The sequence below is a fragment of the Calypte anna genome, chromosome 5A (genome assembly GCF_003957555.1).
Source record: "Calypte anna isolate BGI_N300 chromosome 5A, bCalAnn1_v1.p, whole genome shotgun sequence".
In the NCBI taxonomy this organism is placed as follows: Eukaryota; Metazoa; Chordata; class Aves; order Apodiformes; family Trochilidae; genus Calypte; species Calypte anna.
Window position 1 is genome coordinate 18,342,512 of NC_044251.1, and position 18,334 is coordinate 18,360,845.

Consider the following 18,334-nt stretch of genomic DNA (forward strand, 5'->3'; position numbering starts at 1 on the left):
CCAATAAATGAGCTTGAAATCCTACTAACAGGAATTAATTGGGAGGCAAGAGGCCTCATCAGTATCTGATATTTACCGCTAGAGTGAAAAGACAAACAAAAAACTGATATAAGAGTAATCTTAAGAGAAAAATCACCCTTGATTAAAGATAATGTTCTTCACATTTAAAAATGTAAATCTAGAAAGTATTAACAGCTTAGCTCAAGCCTTTCCACTGAGGCAGACCACTCTGGCCCCAGGTTTTGCAATTTACAAGGTCTAACTCTTTAGGAAGATTCCAAGCCACAGGAATACCACAACTTTAATTGCCAGATCACACACTGACTCAACAGGAAGATTAATCACTTGGTTAACCTACTGCCCATACTAGAAATTGATTTGCATTGCTTGTTCCCTAGAATATGATCAGTGCCAGTGAAAATGTTCAACACAAACAGAAAAAAAAAACACCACCACAAAACAACAATAATAATTTTAAAAAGCACTCTGAAAAAAACCAAAAAAATATTACCAAGTTACTTACTTTCTTGAACATTAAGTGGAGGGTTAATGAGATTATCAAGTGTTCGGGGGCCATATTCAGACTGTGGAGATGAAAATCCAGGAATCAAGCAAGAAAACATCCATAATTGTTCTTTACTACAGTTATTCTGAAGCGCTTGAAGCCACAAAAGAAAGAGACGTATGCCCTCTCGTCGTATCTTAAAGGAAAAAAATGGAGTGAGTTAACTTGTCCTAGATCACAAAAAAGCATTTCCATTTGTCCTGGAGGGAGAAGAAGGGGAGCGGTAGAAAAGATGAGAACAGATTGCATGACCACCAGCAATAAGCAAGGACAAGCTAGCACATCTACTACTGCTCCTGCTGAAATGAAATGAAAACCCTGGCACCTTCACTACTATTATGCTCACAGAATCCCTTTCATAGGGTTTTCTCTGAAATAAGGGGAAGAAAACAAACGCACGTCTAGTTACTTGCCTGACTATAGCACTGCAAGATTCACTGTGAGTTTTTCAGAAAATACAAAAACAGCCATAACATTTGTAGATTTGTTTGAGAACTGTAATAACGCAAGAGAGCGTTTTGCAAAAGAAGGACCCATTCTGCCCTCTTCCATTTCTTCTTCAGGAAAGGTGACAGAGTCCTAGAGAAGTCCCCTCCTAGCTCTCACACTGGAGAATTTCAGCACCAGCCAAGCCTGCAGGTGGTTTACAGCAGTGGCATGGTTGCCTGCTGCAGTACCAAACCTACATGTTACACTTGGTGGCTTTTGTCCCGTGACCAACTGTTATTACACTACCCACAAATAGGTCTCTTCAGTGTAGATTACCTTCCACTCCCACCCAAGACAACCTGAGCCTCATACCCATTTTCCTAGACCCTAACAATTAATGGTTAGGGCTTACTTCTGCTTTAATGAAAAATCCTTCAAACCATTTGCACACATTCTTAACTTGGCTACTCTACATACTGTACTGCAACTACTATTACTACTATTGAGGTAAAGCTGATGATATGAAGTCACTCTTTCATGACACACAAATCATGGTCAGGTTCCTATTTGTATTTTAGAAACAGCAATATACAACTTTTTCCAGTACCTTTAATGAATTTCCAGTGTGAAGAAGCTTCTTTAAAATCAACCCTACAAAGAAGGAGAAGAAAGGAAAAGTATGTATTTGTTTGCCTTTTTGCTCTTTATTAAGTAAGATGTTGGAGTTCTCGGTCAGACTTGATGGCAACTTTTAAACAAGTCCTTGGCATTCTCCAATTTAATCTTGGTGAACTTGTTATCCTCAGGCAACTTTCTCAATGCCAGACGGAAAAAAAAAAAGATCACCTTTCATAGCTTCTACATAACCCTTAACAACTTTCCCCAGGGACTTTTTGGAATCTATACATTTAAAGTAAATCATTAAAGCACATAGTATCAGCATTCCCCATTTACATATACAGACTACCTCTCAATTTTGAAATCTATTACTAAGATAGAAATTTAGGAAAAAAAAAATTAAAAAGCAATTTTCCACCTGCTTTCTTCTTTCTCAGCCACTGTTCTAGTTAGATCCCCAGATTTAATTGGGTAGAAGAGTATTCATTACACTGATGAGGCTTTTTGTTTGTTAGCTTTTTTTTTGAGTAGCACAGAATAATAATAGCTACTAAGAAAAAAAGTATTTTTTTTAGAGGGAATAATAAACTCACCAATACTATGAAACTGCCACCTCTGATGAATCCTTTCTGGAAGGAGTTGCAAAATTTTCTAAAAAAAACAAAACAAAGCAGAATCCAAGGGTCTGTGTTGCTGCTCCCATTCTTGAAAGACTAAAGAATGCTTTCCCAAAGACTTCAGAATCTGTAGGGTTAACTTAGAAAATTTTCACACTGCTTTCCTTGGAAGCAGTACTGTCCTTCCAATATAATCCCACTCCTAAAGCTCCAAAGACCCTGACAAACTGTCTGGCAAGTTTCTGCACCAGAGACTTCAGATGTTACTGCAGCTTATCAGGTCCACGGCTGGATATTGCTGCTTACAGCACAAGGAGTGAAATGGCAACAATCTGTCTCAATTGTGCTGGTTCACAACAGATTTCATCAGGTTATTCCACCTTTATAGTGCCTTAAACTGGAATGCTCAGCTGCCAAATCGCTTCTGTAGCACAAGCAAACATTTGCTTCAGCCTTCTCAACAGAGGAGTAATGAGTTACAACGAAGCCATTAGAAAAACAGGGAGGCAGTAATGGCCCAACACCTCTCCAGTTAGATTGGAGGATGATCATCTTCAGATGGTAAGAAAAAGAGCACAGCTATTGACAAAGGCAATTAAAAAACTACTGTGTAGCACTTCAAGGTTTATGCCAAAAACATTAGCAACTTGTAAATAACCTGATTTTCCAAATAATTTCCTGGCCTGTGCAACTGTTCCCAAAGCATAGGCCACCTAATATCCCCTTATGTAGGAACAAGTGAACATATGACCAACCTCTCTTCAGACTCACTCTTGTAACAGCTACTCCTATAGTTTTAAAGACCAATGTACCTAACTAGAAAAAAGAAAATCCTGAATTTGTATTTAATCATGTGATAAGCATTCAGCAGCTTTCAATGGTACCTATTTTTAAAAAACACAATCCTTGTCATGTAGTCAGAAGCCTCCATCAAAAAGGAAAATAAAAACTTGACCCACTAAGTATTTGTAAATTATAGTTTCTGCTCAGAAATGTTGATTTCATTACAGTAATTTCTAATTCATCTTAAGTAAAATTGCTTTTGGTAAGGAAATTGTGAAATTCTATTTTCAAATAATTTTTGAAAACAAAAGGGATATATAAAAATTAATTCCATAGTACTAACCTGTTTTAAGAAAAATCAGAGATAATATGCAATCAGAGGGTTAAAGAACATGACTAATCAGAGATCACTTTTACATGAATTTTGAAGTGTATAATACTTTGTAAAGGAGGAGCAAAGCAACACCACCAAAAAGTAACGAACTATCTGTAGATGCAAAAAATGTCTTTTTCCTGTTTAGGTATTTTCCTGTAAAACTGCAATTAAATTATTTTTCTTCTCCCACAAAGCACATCTAATCAACTCTAAGTAAAAGGAAAAAGGAATGTAGTTAAATGTAAAGTACATTTCCAAACAACTGTAGAATAGCTATACTGTTACTAAACAGGGTTTCATTCAGAGCAAAAAACCTAATATAGATTATTCAATGAATCTTACCTCAAAAATAAAAAGAATAGAATCTAATTCTTCTCTCTGTGACTTGTGACCTAGATACAATTAAAAACAAATAGAAGATGCATTTTCATTATCAAAACAAAATGTACAGAACACTGATAAAGATCCTTAGATGTGCAAAACAAACCCATGTATTTCTACAAACATAATTTTGCATTCCTTCAGCAAATAAAAAAAGTGTATTTCTTAGTTATGGTTTATAACAGTTAAAGTTTGTATGACTGTCTACTATGGCTTCAACAGCTGGTAGAGATTAAGTTACACAGTATCTTGTTAAAAACTTAGAAATTAGTTCTGCAGAACACAAGAAGTATTATCACTTTAAAAACCCTAATTTTGCAAAAGGACAAAATTAGTCCTTCAAGAAAAAATGCTTCTTGCTCATCTTCACTGCACGCACCTCTAATTGCTCTGCCTTTATCTCCAAAGCTAATGATTACACATATTTTGCACAGCTGATGTTGCTATTTGTGACCATAGACCCGCTGCTTTTTTTATAATATCCTGCTTTGTTTTATTACAAAAACACAAGCACCAAGACAAAAAGTGTTCCATTTGAAATACTTACCTTTTTGTTTAAGCCCTACTTCAATAGTCACAAAATTTTCAAAGAACACATAATATATATGTGAGAAATGTAGGTCGAAAAACTGCTTGAGATCAATGGATTCTGCGTTCTCTGAAAAACAGAACAGAATATTGGGTTTATTTCTTTCAAATACTCAGTCAACCACTGCATACTATTATCCAGTAGAAAGCACTGAAGGTTTGGGGTTTTTTAATTACTATTACTGGTAAGTTTTTGAAGTTTCATTCTTTTAAATTGAACATGGTGAAATGCAATATGGCACATCACAAATGCCTAGTGAATTTTAAAACAGGAAGAAGTGTTTTCTTGTACACTCATTGTTTGCATGACAGTAATGCCTGCAAACCCCAGTCATGAACCAGAATTCCATCAAGAAGAGCACTTTACAGATGAGGTTGTTTTAATTTTTAATTTAATAGGAATAAAGTTGACAACACTGCCCAAACCCTACAATGGAAAGACTACCACTGTCCCCAGCTGTAATTACCAGACACAACTAAACTATCTTAAGGAAGTGCTTAAAAGGACAAGTGAGTGTCTCCTCTGTGCTATAGAGAAACAGGTTGTGAGAAAGCAGACAGCAGCACTGGATTCCTACTGCTGCCTCCTTACTACCTCCAAGCTCCAACATTCACTTTCCTTTCCAATCTGGCTCAGTACTCCATACTCCTTTGACTGTATGGTCTCAGATCAGAAGCTGGGACATTAGGATAACCTGAGGCGGAAACATTGTGAGTGTAGAGAGATGTGCTTTCTTGGGTACTCCAGTAAGGTTTCTGAACACTCTTCTCACAACTCAGGGTGGTTTTGTGCAAATCCCCAGTTAAAAAAAATATGATGGTTTATCTCGATTAATTCTAAACCGATAATTTTAATGAATTCTTTCAAGTCTTAGTACACATTGAGCCAAACAACACTCCCTGTCCTGCTATTTATCTGGAGACTAGAGAAACTAGGTGGACAGAACAATAGCATGGAAGCAGAGAGGAACAGGGAGACAATACTTTAAAGGCAAAACTCTCTCCTTTCAAAATACTAATGTGAAACAAATAAAACAAACCCAACAAAATGAATTAAAGTGAGACAAATGAAACCTTTATTCACTTCACCAGCCCTGTACAGTGAGGCATTATCTTTCACTGTAGATGTACCTTTTCTAAGTGCCTCTGTAATTCTGTATTGGATCATAGTTTTTTAAGCCTTTTTAGACTGACATCAATCTTCATCATTGCACATGACTGGATATACAACTGGTGGAGTATAAAGCAGAGAAACAATTAATGGCAAGGATGCCCAAGAGCATGGCATATTTTCAATAGTGTTTTATTATGAAGCTCCTGAGGACTGTCAACCCAATTTTATGACAAATCTTACTCTAAAGGTTTTCATTAAATGTTCAGGTTTTTACAGTACAGCAGTATTCTGCCATCTTGCATGATCAGTGCAATGAAGCCAGAGAAGACAGTGCTACATTAGAATCATAGAATCATAGAATTGGCTGGGTTGGAAGGGACCTCAGAGATCATCGAGTCCAACCCTTGAACCACCGTTGCGGTTGCTAGACCATGGCACTGAGTACCACATCCAGTCTTTTTTTAAATATCTCCAGGGATGGAGCCAAGATCTACTCTTTAAGCAAGGCAGCTTAGCTACAGAGTTACCAAACCTCCAGTTTTGCAGAACTGCTACACCACAGACCAACAGCTGAAACAGCAGAGTTAAGAGTCTGACACATTGATGTGAGGACAGCCAAAAAACCCAACACCACTGTAAACATACTAGACCATGGTTTTCAGGCTGTCAGTGCAAATGCATCAGAAGTGGAGCTATGATTAGAGCATCAGCAACACAAACATTCTTCCTCTCACTGTGCACTCACCCTAAGTCAGTTTGAGACTATGGACAAGAAAATAGAGCAGAAAGCAAATCAAAAGGGTTTGAATAGGATTGAAGGGGAAAAGAGACATTATTGAGACTTTTGGGATAAAGGACGGTGGCAGTAGACAACCTTTTAGTCCATATATTTAACTGTTGCATGGGATCTGCACACAGAAAGCAGTGGAACTGCTCACTTCGTGAACAGGCACAGAGTTCCAAATACTAAAAGGATGAGAAGCAGTTAAGCAAGGTCTCTGCCAATCAATACACAGGAATGCTGCAGGCACACTAAATGTTTCGTTTCCTGAAATAGGCCCTCAATTCTTTCCCCAGACACGGCTCAGCTCAGAACAGACAAATAAAAAAACAAAAGAAATGTATTCTTTAAAGACTCAATCTTAACACGCAAGTTAGTAAGTTTTGGAGACACTATTCGTAGATTCTTCAGGCAGCAAACTAAAAGCTTTCCTACATAACCAGCTTAACAGCCATTCTTGATTTACCACATAATTACCCAGTAACACTTGCACCCCCACAGCTGGCCCTGTGGTACAGACACCCTTCTACCTGCCTACAGTTCTGTTTGGGGGGAGTTTTAGAGGGTGATCACTCTTACCTATTTATTTTATATTTATTTAATTAAGTACAATGTGGTGCCAGTCATCTCAGAAGACGAAGAGGAGCACTGAAGACTTTACCATTAACATCCGATTAACACTTAGAGCATACGTGCAAAATACAGCTATAGCTTGAAAGAGTAGGATGAAACTAATAAATTCCTTGCAACTTTTCTGGCAAATGCATTTCACCTCAATTTCTGAAGATCACACTTGACTTGATAGCATAATCAAACCCAGGTTTTTTTTAATTCAAAGCAAACAGCTAACAACTAAATTATTGTAATAAATTCTATTAAGTTCAGATGGAAAAAAATAAGCACATGATACTTTATTTAATGGGAATTTTGTCCTGGTACTACCTGAAAAAAACATTTTTTAGTAAACTCTCAAACTATCTCTGTTAATTATGGAAATCAGTTCTTCTTCTAATGGAAGGAACACATATTTGTGCAACCTATAGGTTTGCTGCCTAGAGCACAAGAGACCATTTGCTTATTCTCAAAGAACACCTACAGTGACTCACTAGGCATCTGGTCCAGAAACCTGGAACTTTGCATTGGTCAAGAAGTTTGGAACCATTATGCATACCCTGACCAAGCATTAGGACAAGAATTAAGGGGAGAGGGAACAGATCCAGCACGGAGACAATAATATAAATAATGTGAAGTTTCATCTGGAAATCATCTAATCTGGTCAGCTGCATACATCATTCCTTTTCACAGCTACTTCTCTACTGAACACAATCCACATGAGTGATCCACAGCTGTCCTTGATTACTTTAACATTAAGACCTCCAGATACACATTGCTGCTACAGCTTGCTTCATTAACTGAGGATATGAATTTATTTCTCCTTATGAAAGTGTCTCTAAAACATTCAGTTCACCACTATCCTTGTGATCAACTAGAGACACAGCTCTTCAATTCACTGATCTTAAACCATTTTCTCCAACGCTAGGTTACTGTTTCTTCTCTGTGCTCTCCTAAGTATCATGAATGCTGCATGCAGAGGGACCCCACTACAAGGAGCACACGCATGTTCTTTTCACACAGCCTTAAACTGGGAATTTGCAGGAAGTGGCTGTTCTGCTCTGGCTACTTCATCTTTCCTGCCTTTATAAGAGACACATAGCCTTGTTTTTACTTGAAGTGGGATCACACAGAAATAGGCTTTCCTCCCTAACTTACAGTGCATTTCTTTATTTATTTTTAAACAAAAGAACTCTGTATTCTCCTACCACAGATTCATGTTAACTATCATGAACTAATGTATTCCTTGTGTTCTTGATACTTATGACCAGACTGAAAGTAGTAAAGAAGTCAGAAACAGATTTGGCACCATATAATACAGTTAGAAAAGTCTTTCAGAATGGAAAAAGGAAAAATGGGACATTACAGTATTCCAACAATGTGAAAACAGCTTCTACTGTACAAAGCATGTTTTCAGTACACTAAAGCCCAGATTTCCATTATCATCTATGGATGATAGTCAAGAAAAACTTAAGTTCTTTTCACGCTTCACCAGAACAATAAACATGGATCTTTGATTGCTGACTTTTCAGTAATAACGTTCTGTAACCTAAAAATTAGTACAAATCTGATCTCTGCACTAACTCTGTGCTCAGTGTTTTTTTGTTTTGGTTTGGGTTGTTTCATTTTGTTTTGTTTTGTTTGTTAGGTTTTTTAAAGGAAAAAGTTACATTTAAGCACAGAGATCCTGTATAACTTCTTTGTTCTTTTTTTTGTCCCATAAAACTTTTCTAAAGGTAGCTTTAGCTTTTTTCTAGGTTCAGCATTAACAAGGTAAATTACATTTTCATGTGTAAGTTTTAGAACTCATATTCAGTTAATGGATTTCTGCTCTAGTTTGGTACATGAAACAGAACAAACCTAAAAATGAGAGACTATCAAAACTATTCATATGACTGATATTACAAGAGAATTCAAGAGTATTCAAGATCAGATTAAGTAGAATTCCTATTTTCATTAAACCTGCTGAAATTTGGAACTCCTATACTCAAAAAGAACCCCAAAACAAAACAAACAAAAAAAAACCCACCAAAAAAAAACAAAAAACAAAAGCACAGCAAACACTCTGCCTCTCCTACCAACTTCTGTGCTTAAATGTGACTATATTTTTCAGAACTTGCTCACCTGTATCTTCAAGTTGCCAATTCTTTGGAAATTAATTGTTCAAAACTTTCTGAAAGGTTACAGTTGGCTTTTTTTCAAGTATTTCAGTAGGATATTCAAAACTGAAGTGTCCACAGTGCTCAATTTTAGGAAAGGAAGATTCTAGGTCTGAAGTTTTTTGTAGAAAATTTATTCTGTCACAGAACCCTGCCCGAGAGCAAATTCATTTGCTCCAATGCTTTTATTATGGTTCCATTGTCAGCACATCCCTTCTTAACCAGAAACAATCTGCATTCACAAGAGTTTTTCAATAAGAATATAACACTTTAGTATTACACCTTAGAAGGAGCATATTGTACCTTTAATACCATAGTTAGAATTACAGTGCAAGAGTACCACCTCAGAGACCCTAAAAATTTATTTTGTCAGATGTAAAACATGAAACAGAGAAAGCTACACAGATTTTTACTGTGTTGTTACATAAGGGAACACCTGAGCCAGATTCTGCAAGGTTTACAAGTCTGTACATATAGCACCCCAATCCTCTGTAGGAGGATCATCCTGGTGGGCTTTAACACATATTATACACACTTTTCCTTCTCTTTTGATTTTGCTTACTACATACTACACTGTTATTATAAACTAACCCATAACATCTATTACATATTTATAAATCAGTGGAGTTAAAAACACATTTCTATTGTTTAGATTACTTCCTGATGCATAAAATTGAAATATTATAGAGCTGGTAAACGTGTACTTTCTTCTCAGGACAGAACTTTAAAGGTAATCAATCAAAATACTGAACTTAAAACTAAAACAAAACCCCCCCCATAGATCTTACATGTTTATTAACTTTTGTGATCAAAACATTAACACTCATGAGTTCATACAAAACATCACAGGATTTTACCACAGCATTTAAGAAAGCAACCAGCTTCATCACAGATCAAATTATGGTTAACTTTACATTCAATTTTAAGCATTTCAGAATTTAAGATATGTTTACACAAATTTGTTACAGTACATAGTGTAACAAAAACATTATCCTGTCTCATTCCATGTACTGGCTTTAAAGTCACTTTCGCTCATCCTTACCCAAAAATAAAATAGCAGTGACAACTGCAGCAAACAATGACCTGGAAGACAGCCAGACTTCTAGTTCTATTTCTGTCAAGAGGAGGCTTGTCACAGACTGAAGTGTTCAGTGTCAATTCTCATAACAAACTGGTGCCATTTGAAAGCAAGAGGTTCCTAAGCGTCTGTTAACAAACAAGCAAAATGGTGAACAGAACTCATTCTTAATTCTCCAAGCTGAGAAATATAATGGCTGCTTCAAAACTAAACAGTACAGACATTCAGTCACATACAGACAGTCTCTCGAATGGAAAAGCATGTAATTTAGAAAGGTTAAGCTGAAAACCTCCAGAACTGACTGGTGGCTCTGGCATAGTTAACTGACTGCCAAAGCAAAAGAGACCTGATAACAAACCACAAGGTTTCAAAAAGTGAGTTACAAGTGCAAACGTACTAAACAAGAGCTTTGAATTAGTCCTTACAGTTTCAGATCACCACCAGCAATTTAACAAAAAATGTAACAAAAAATTAAACTGTTTTTAAAAGGTAGTTTTCTAAAAAAAAAAAAAAAAAAATTCTGGCAGGTTTTGGTACTAAAAAAGGTACACACTCCAAGAAATCTTTTAATGGACTTCTATTTTGCAACAGTTAAATCTGAACTCCTGCTCACCAACATCGATATAAATATACAGGACCAAAAAAAAAATAAAATTAAGTCAAGAATGCAGGTTAACAGCACCAGTGAATATGATTTACACACAAACTGTTAAAATTTCAACACCGGTGCTCTACAGAAATCAGCAGAAGCGGCTGACAGCTCTCCAAGCTAACTCTTTCAAAAACTTACTTGCAAACGCCAGAAGAGTTATGCTAGTGAGCTTTTAAGAAACGCATCCATAACAACTCACACACTTTCCAGAACTTAAGTTTTACTCAAGAAAACTTCGTAGTAATATACTTATTTTAATTTCGACCTGCCACAAGGTAAACGCACTCATAGCTTTCCTTTGCATCCAGAGCCGCCCCCCCTTTGTCTCGCCCGGGGCTCTGATGCGGCGCCAGCCCTTATCCCCCCCACCCCAGCAGCAGCGGCGGCGGCCGCGCTCTGCACCGGGAGCGCAGCGTTGGCCAAAACCCCGAAACAAAAAAATTCTTGCCCCCGGCCAAAACACAACTGAAGCCATTCAGGGTTAAGTCGAGACTGACCGAACATCAAGCCTAATTTCTGAAACTGCATTCAAGCCACAGCCAAATCAATGAATTAGAGCGCTGACATGTCCTCTGCAGCTTGAAATATCGGGGGGGAGAGGAGGAAATAAATCTACAACTCTTGCCAAAAATAATACAGCTTTGTCCATACACAGAAACTTCTGGAACAGTTATCTCCAAAGAAAATTCCAGGCAGCTAATTTTGCTTATCACTCGGCTCTCATTTTAAAGATCATAAAACATTTTTCACTTATTATGGTATGTAAGTGATATCATGAGTGATGTTGATGATGTGCAACACCAATGAATGTCATCCAGCTGAAGCATTAGGGCTGACTGCCAGCTAAATAGATTTCTTAAATTAAAATCCCTTTAGACAAATGCAATCTCTGTTTAAGTATATTGTTTAACTATATATCAGAATGGATGTCTAATGTATCCTGATTTATCCCGTTCCATATAGCTTGTCTTTTCCCTTTCGGAGATGGCTTACAGGAGATGTCAAGCACTAACCAATCACTAAGAATAACAAAACAAAATATTAAAAAAAACACCCCACACTTCTCCTAGCATGGCATTTTACAAGCATTCTCTCTGTGGTTCCAGAGATGCAAGGCAGTACATTTTTAATATACTACATGCAAATAAAATATTTTTGAGAAACAATATACTCTTTTCCCCCCTTTACTCTGGATTAACAGTCACAGGCCTGTAACTCCTGCTCTACAAAAAAAGAAGGAAAAAACCCAAAGAAAAAATTCTCTTAAGAATACAGCCATAGAAACAAACCTTAGCCCAAGTATATTCACTTGAGTTGCTTGCACATAATAAAATTATGCATAAATCAAAGCTTTTTTGGAAAAAAAAAATTACAAATTCTTACTGAAACTTCAGCAGGTATCAGCAACATATTTGATATCAAAAGTAGAGGAAAACAAGAAGTCAGTATTGTTAGTGTGTGATGTTATGAAAGGCTCACATATCAGGCTGCCTTAACTATTAGTTCTCAAGGCACTGTTTATAACAAAAGGACAAATCACGCATGATTTGATGAAGAATTACTAGAACAAATTTTTATGAACTATCATTTTAAAACCATAGATTCTTAGTTTCATGTTAAAGTCTGGTGAAACATTGCAACACTGATTGTAAGAACAATACAATACTACTTCCATGTCATCTCCTCTTAATTATCCAGCTGCTAATTCACTGTTGCCTGCTAAAAATATGTATTTTTCTGGAAAATCACAGGCTTCAGTCTGCAGCAATACCGAATTCCATAGAGTACACTATATGCATCCACTTCCATAGGCTAGAAAAGCCTCAGTGATGACACCTGCACCAGCTGCAGCCTTCCTTGCAGTAGGACCTGGCTCCTGACAAAGCTGAGGCACTGACACCCAACCCGCCAGGGAATCCCACCCCACCTTCTGGTGAAGGCCGACATGCTCTAACCACCACAGTAGCTCACAGTAAACAAGACTGCTCTTCCAGCACAGAGAAAAAAAGACAGTATAGTAGTTTGACAAAAAGTCAGAGAGAGACCAAGATAACACAAGGGAACTGTATGAGACTAGGAGAGAACTAAGAAGGAAGGGGGAAAACACAAAAAAGAGGGATGAACACTTCTGTATGGAAAGAAGCCAATCCACCTCAAAAGAATCCAATATTTTAAAGCCTGTAGTTCCAGCTGTTTGAAGAAAAATGTTGCAGGAAAATAATGACACCTTCAGTCCCAGACTGATATGTCCCAGGATATAAAGACTTTAATCTCTTTCCAATTCTTCTCAGCATTCTTCTTTCCAATTCTTCTCAGTATTTGTTACTATTTGGAGGTCTCATAAAGGCTTTAACCTCTACTAAAAAAACTTGTGCCTGTAACACGCACAAATTTGTCATGTATTATTATTTACTTTAACAAATGGTTTAATAATTCAGAATTAGTCACCTGAATCTCACTGAACATTCCTTGGTTCCTGAATTACTAAGAAGGCTGGATAGAGCCATACTGAAAAAGAGCAGAGAACCAGCCAGACAGGACACTAAAAGTTAAGTCATAAAGAAGGCCATCTACAAAATAGTTTCAGCCAAAAAAATACATTTTCTCCAGTATGCCTGTAAATGGTAGTTAATCTAGCACTCAGAAGCTTCCTATGCCAAAAACCTTTTACTGTAACTTCAAATTTGGTAGGACTTATTTGACTTTATTTCCCAGTCTTTTTTAATATACTTTTACGTATTTTTCACTATCTGCCTCTACAGAAGACATTTCCAAAGCTTTCAATGTCTTTTCACATTAAAGTTTTACTCTCATCTGAGTCATTCCAAACTCCAAATCTTGTATACACTGACTATAGCAATAAGACTACTAAAACTGCAATGATACTTTGTGTAATGGTAGACAACTGTTTTACAGACATTTTCTATATTCCTTATGCAGACTAATTTACATTCTTTACTAAATTTTAACTGAGTTGTCACCAATGACAAGACAGTTTTTCCCAAAATGATACAACTTGCTGTGTTCTAAGTTGTCTTGTAAAAGGCATTTAAGTCATTCCATCTAATGTACACTACTTTTAATTCGCTAAAAATAAATGTCACTTGCCTTTGTACTATCCATTCACTTGGCTTCATATAAGGTTCTCTGAAGTTTTTTCAGTCTCTCCTGGTTTTACTAACAAGCACATGCTATCTTAAATATTTCTAGATACCTGACTTGAATGATTGCCTTACAGGATTTAACTGTCAATCTTTTACTATAATGAAACTATTTAGATTTCTTCTCTTTGGCTAACACACAACCAGCAGTCTGTAATTCACCAGCATTCGTCTCTTCTCATGACTATTCCATTATTTTAGCTTACTGGAGAACTCCTGTTCTGGATGCCTTGATAAACTAGAGGGAAAACAAACTCCTACTCCACTCAAGTCTTAACTTAATCCAAGGCCACCCTTCAGTTTACCGGTGTTGAACCTAAGACTATTAAGTACATCAAAAAAGTTTAACTCGTCCAATACACCTTGCAGGCCTACTGAAAGGAGTTTAAGAATAGAAGAAAATTCTCTCCTGGATGTGAAACAGCAGAGAATTCTCTTCTGGATAGTCTTTTAGTCTCCAATACAGAACAGCTATGAGCAACAAACACGGCAAATAATTTTTCATTCATAAAGATGATGAACAGAGATTTATTCCCTTCTGCACTCAGATTGTCTGTTGGCAATAGCTAGCTTGAGTCTCCTACGCACTTGGAAATACGCCATTTATTATGCCAGGGGAGTTGTCACTGACGAAAAAGATAAACAGGAAAATGCAGCACTTAGCTGCTCAAGCTGCAGTATGGTGCCTGGATGTGAAGCCATCTCAGGCAGCAGCCTGTCCTGTGTGGGCACATTTCTTTTTCAGTCTGGTCCCGCAAACTAGTCAAGGAAACTATTAAAGAAGAAGCATAAAGCTTATGCTTTGAAAGACAGGTTAGGTAGCAGAGAAATTTAACAACTAATGCAAGGAGATCATCATAGGAGAGGACAGACTTCAGTTAATCTTCTATATACTTCTCTTGCACTAGAGTGGAAGTACATAAATATTTTGCTCCCATTGCCCCCCAAAAAACCTTGATTTTGTACCTTGTGCATCCAAGAATACCCGCCCAATGACAAAATCTTGTAAATGCATCTGAGATGGACAAGTTGAAGAATCCTGTTCCATCTTTACTTACACAGCCACATCCTGTATTCTCTTAAGGATATGTGTCAGCCAATATACACACATGTGCAGGGGAGAAAGGGGAATGACAATCACACAAAAAACATGCCCCAATAGATTAATTCTGTTCTACAGCCAATAAGCAGAAAACTTAGGTTTGGATGTGGCTTGCATCTTTCAGAATACATCCAAGTATAAGCAAAGCTGATGGAAAATCATGTAAGTAAAAGGCAGACAACAGACATAGAAAATCTAGAACACAGGTCAAAATAAGCAGGACTGTTTTGCAGACTAAAGCAAAACTAGAAATATACCACATACTTTAGCCAGGACACCTAAGCACAGAGAGGTACTTGGTGTTTTTTATAATGTTTTTTCCTCATAAGTTTTAACTGATGGAATAGCTAGAAGTAAATATCAATCAACAAAAAACACACCACAACTGCATTGGTACAGCTGGTTGAGAAGACTGGTAACACTCTGAGTGAAGCAAGAGGGTACACATATAACTACTGATGTGTCTTGGGATGGCTAGCTACCCAATTATTCTCCATTTTAAAAGTCTAAATAATTAGTCTGTTGCAGAAAATAAGTCATGCAGCAGCAGATGCTGCCATACAGGAACACTTGTTCCAAAAGAAAGGAGGGAGCAATAGCTGTAATCCTTTGAAAAGAAAGAAACCAGCTTTGGAGGTCAAGATACCTAAATACCCACAGACTGTGGGAAGAACCCAAAATAATCCATTTGGTACTCTGTGCTAAATACGGAATGGAGTTGCCCTTGACCCAGCCCTGCTCACGTGCTGATCAACTAGCAGAAGCAACACAGACACTTACAGAACTGAAGAGCTCAAAAAGATATTCCAGAGCAAGCATCTTTTTTCAAAGACAGCATGATGACAATGACTTAGATTTTTACAACTACATGCAACTAACCGATATTTTGGAATAGTTAACTCTGATTTTCCCTCTGCTGTTTTTTCATTAGACGATTATTGCATGTAATCACAGTTCCCTGGTCAGGTTGAACAGCTGCTCACACGGAACTGCAGCAGCACCTGAGCACTCACGTTGCCTCCTTAGCCAACTGGCAAACCAACCGGGTTTTCAGACTAGCTCATCTCCATGTACTCCAGTGCGCACTTACTGTTCTAGCTTTTACCGTGGAAACATAGGAACGTAAGTTGTTACTGTAAGCATTCAGGGGACATGGACTGGGCGTCACGGGCACCCTCAGCACTTACCAGCCACTTCTATTCAAGTGTACCGACTGGGCAGCATTTATTCTAGAGAGTAATTCACGAGGGAAGCACGCCAGCTTTTCACCTCCAACCACAGCTACCAAATGAATTCCACCTTCAAAGCCGGTGCAGATTTACGCGCACAACAGCGCGGGCCGGAGCATCGCCCGCTGCGCCCGTCGGCTCCAGCGGCCCCCGGCACACAGCTAAAGCCTCGCTGCCGCCAGCCCCGCGATGCCGGGCGCGGGGCCCTGCCTCCGGCCGTCGTGCCGAGGCGAGGCTGGGCCGGGTGGGGTCTCTCGCCGGAGCAAGTCCCCGAGCCCGTGTCCCGCCCCGACGCCCAGCCAGTCCCTCTTAAGTTCCCGGTCCTTCCTGCCCCGGGACTCGGGCCCCTGGCCCCCCGCTGATCCACGCCCTCCTCCCTCCCGGCCGCCTCACCGATGAGGACGCGCAGGTGCTTGAGGCGGGTGAGCGGGTCCTTGCGGGTGTCCAGCACCTTCTGCGTGGATTTCCGCACGTCCCCGTGCGGCTTCTTGGAGAACATCCCGGCGGGCCCGGCCCCGGCGCCGCGCTCCAGAGGCGGACAGCGGCCTCCGGATCCGCCCGCACCGGGGCCACTACATAGCCAGCGGCGGCACCGCCGCCGCCTCCTCCTCCTCCCGCCTCCGGCTCCGATGCGTGGAGGGGCGCGGCGCGGAGCCAACTCCCCGTGGGCCCGGGGCAGGGGGCCGGGGCGGGCCGGGCCTAGACTCCCCCTTCCTCCTTCCCTCCCTTCTCCTCCCGCTGCTTCACGACAGCCGTCAGGTGCGACCCCAGGCGTCACTATGGCAACCGCGCCGTGACGTCACGGCCGGCGCTCCCCGGCGCACCTCCGGGGAGCGGCTCCTCCCTCCTGCCCCCAGCCCAGACGCCTGGAGAGGCCGGGAGGGGCCGCGCCCGGCGGGGAGGAGGGCCCGCTCCGGAGGGATGCAGGGCGGGACAGATGGGGGATGGATGCGGGATCCTCTGCGCACCTCGGCATCAGCAGCTGGTGCAGGATACTGTACGTGACCCGTTTCTGAGTAAAATACAAAGTTCTACAGCTCCTTCTGCGTATACAGAGACACTGAAAGTGTAGTGAGGTCAAGGGGAGAATCCCGTGAGGAATAAGGAAATAAAACCCAGGCAGGCACCATATTCATCCAGGCACCGACTTCAAACCTTTACTCAAGCCTCAATTGTGCAACAAGGCAACGATGTGTCTCAGGGTTCCTCTTTCCTCACTGGTCCTCCAAGTGCTGCAACTCCCTTCCTGAGCTCCTGTCAGGTCACTTCTTCATGGTTTCTGCTGCATGGAGACTGAACCATCAGACTCGGCTGGGTCCAGTGTGTGTACCTGGAACCTCCTCATTTCTTCTCCAGAGGAATTTCATGCCCAGACAGCTCCTACGGCGAAGTCAGAAATGGACTCGAGAGACTGCGTTTTTCCGAGTCCTATGCAGCCCCTCACCACAGAGCCCCATAAGCAACAGGGGGGGATATGCATGAGGTGCTGCTGAGGGCTGAATTGGTAACACTGAAAAAGCCCAAGGTTTCTTCTAAAAGCCTGACATTAGTTTGCAATCCTGAAATTTACAAAACAGGGAATTCTTGGACTTTTAATTAGAGATCTGCTGTTGTATTGCTTAAGACTCTTGATTTCCAGTGTGTCTTTGCTTGGATGCTTTTAAACTCAGTTTTGCACTAACTGCAGTTCCCTCAGCCAAGGGTCTAAAGACGACAGTGGGAGTTTTTGGTATGGGCAATATTTAACTGGTTGGGACAGTTACAGAATCATAAGAGTTGCTAACATTTACCTATCTGCTACATAAATGATGCCCCAAATCATCTCATATTCTACCATCTCAGTAAATGAGATCTGAAGATTAGCAATGTGAGGTAATAGCTAGTATTACTATAATTTATTTTGCCACAAGACTTGACATTTTAGCTCTATAATATTTTACAATGATGCATTGACTTATCTGCTTTCCTTTCTAAAATTCATTAATTCTAACCACTTTTTTATTTTTACATCCTTTATAAAAATTTCTTTGCTTCTTTTGCTGATAATTAGTAAGTCATGGCAGACCTTAAAAATAATAAACAGAGTAAT

The 18,334-nt window shown here is 39.4% G+C and overlaps 1 protein-coding gene across 6 annotated transcripts in view; it reads right to left on the reverse strand.

Annotated features, from left to right (window-relative positions):
* Positions 1–16,961, reverse strand: part of RALGAPA1 (Ral GTPase activating protein catalytic alpha subunit 1) — a 125,104-nt gene extending 108,143 nt beyond the window's left edge. For 3 of the 6 annotated variants that reach the window (XM_030451639.1, XM_030451642.1, XM_030451641.1), the window contains exons 1-6: positions 16,639–16,744; positions 4,317–4,427; positions 3,731–3,780; positions 2,206–2,263; positions 1,602–1,645; positions 524–701 (exon numbers count right to left, since the gene is read on the reverse strand). In XM_030451639.1, coding sequence (XP_030307499.1) covers positions 524–701; positions 1,602–1,645; positions 2,206–2,263; positions 3,731–3,780; positions 4,317–4,427; positions 16,639–16,744 — 547 coding nt within the window. Of the gene's footprint in view, positions 1–523; positions 702–1,601; positions 1,646–2,205; positions 2,264–3,730; positions 3,781–4,316; positions 4,428–16,638 lie in introns of all 6 variants that reach the window. The other 3 variants (XM_030451644.1, XM_030451643.1, XM_030451638.1) reach the window with 2 other exon arrangements.
* Positions 16,962–18,334: the final 1,373 nt, after the last annotated feature.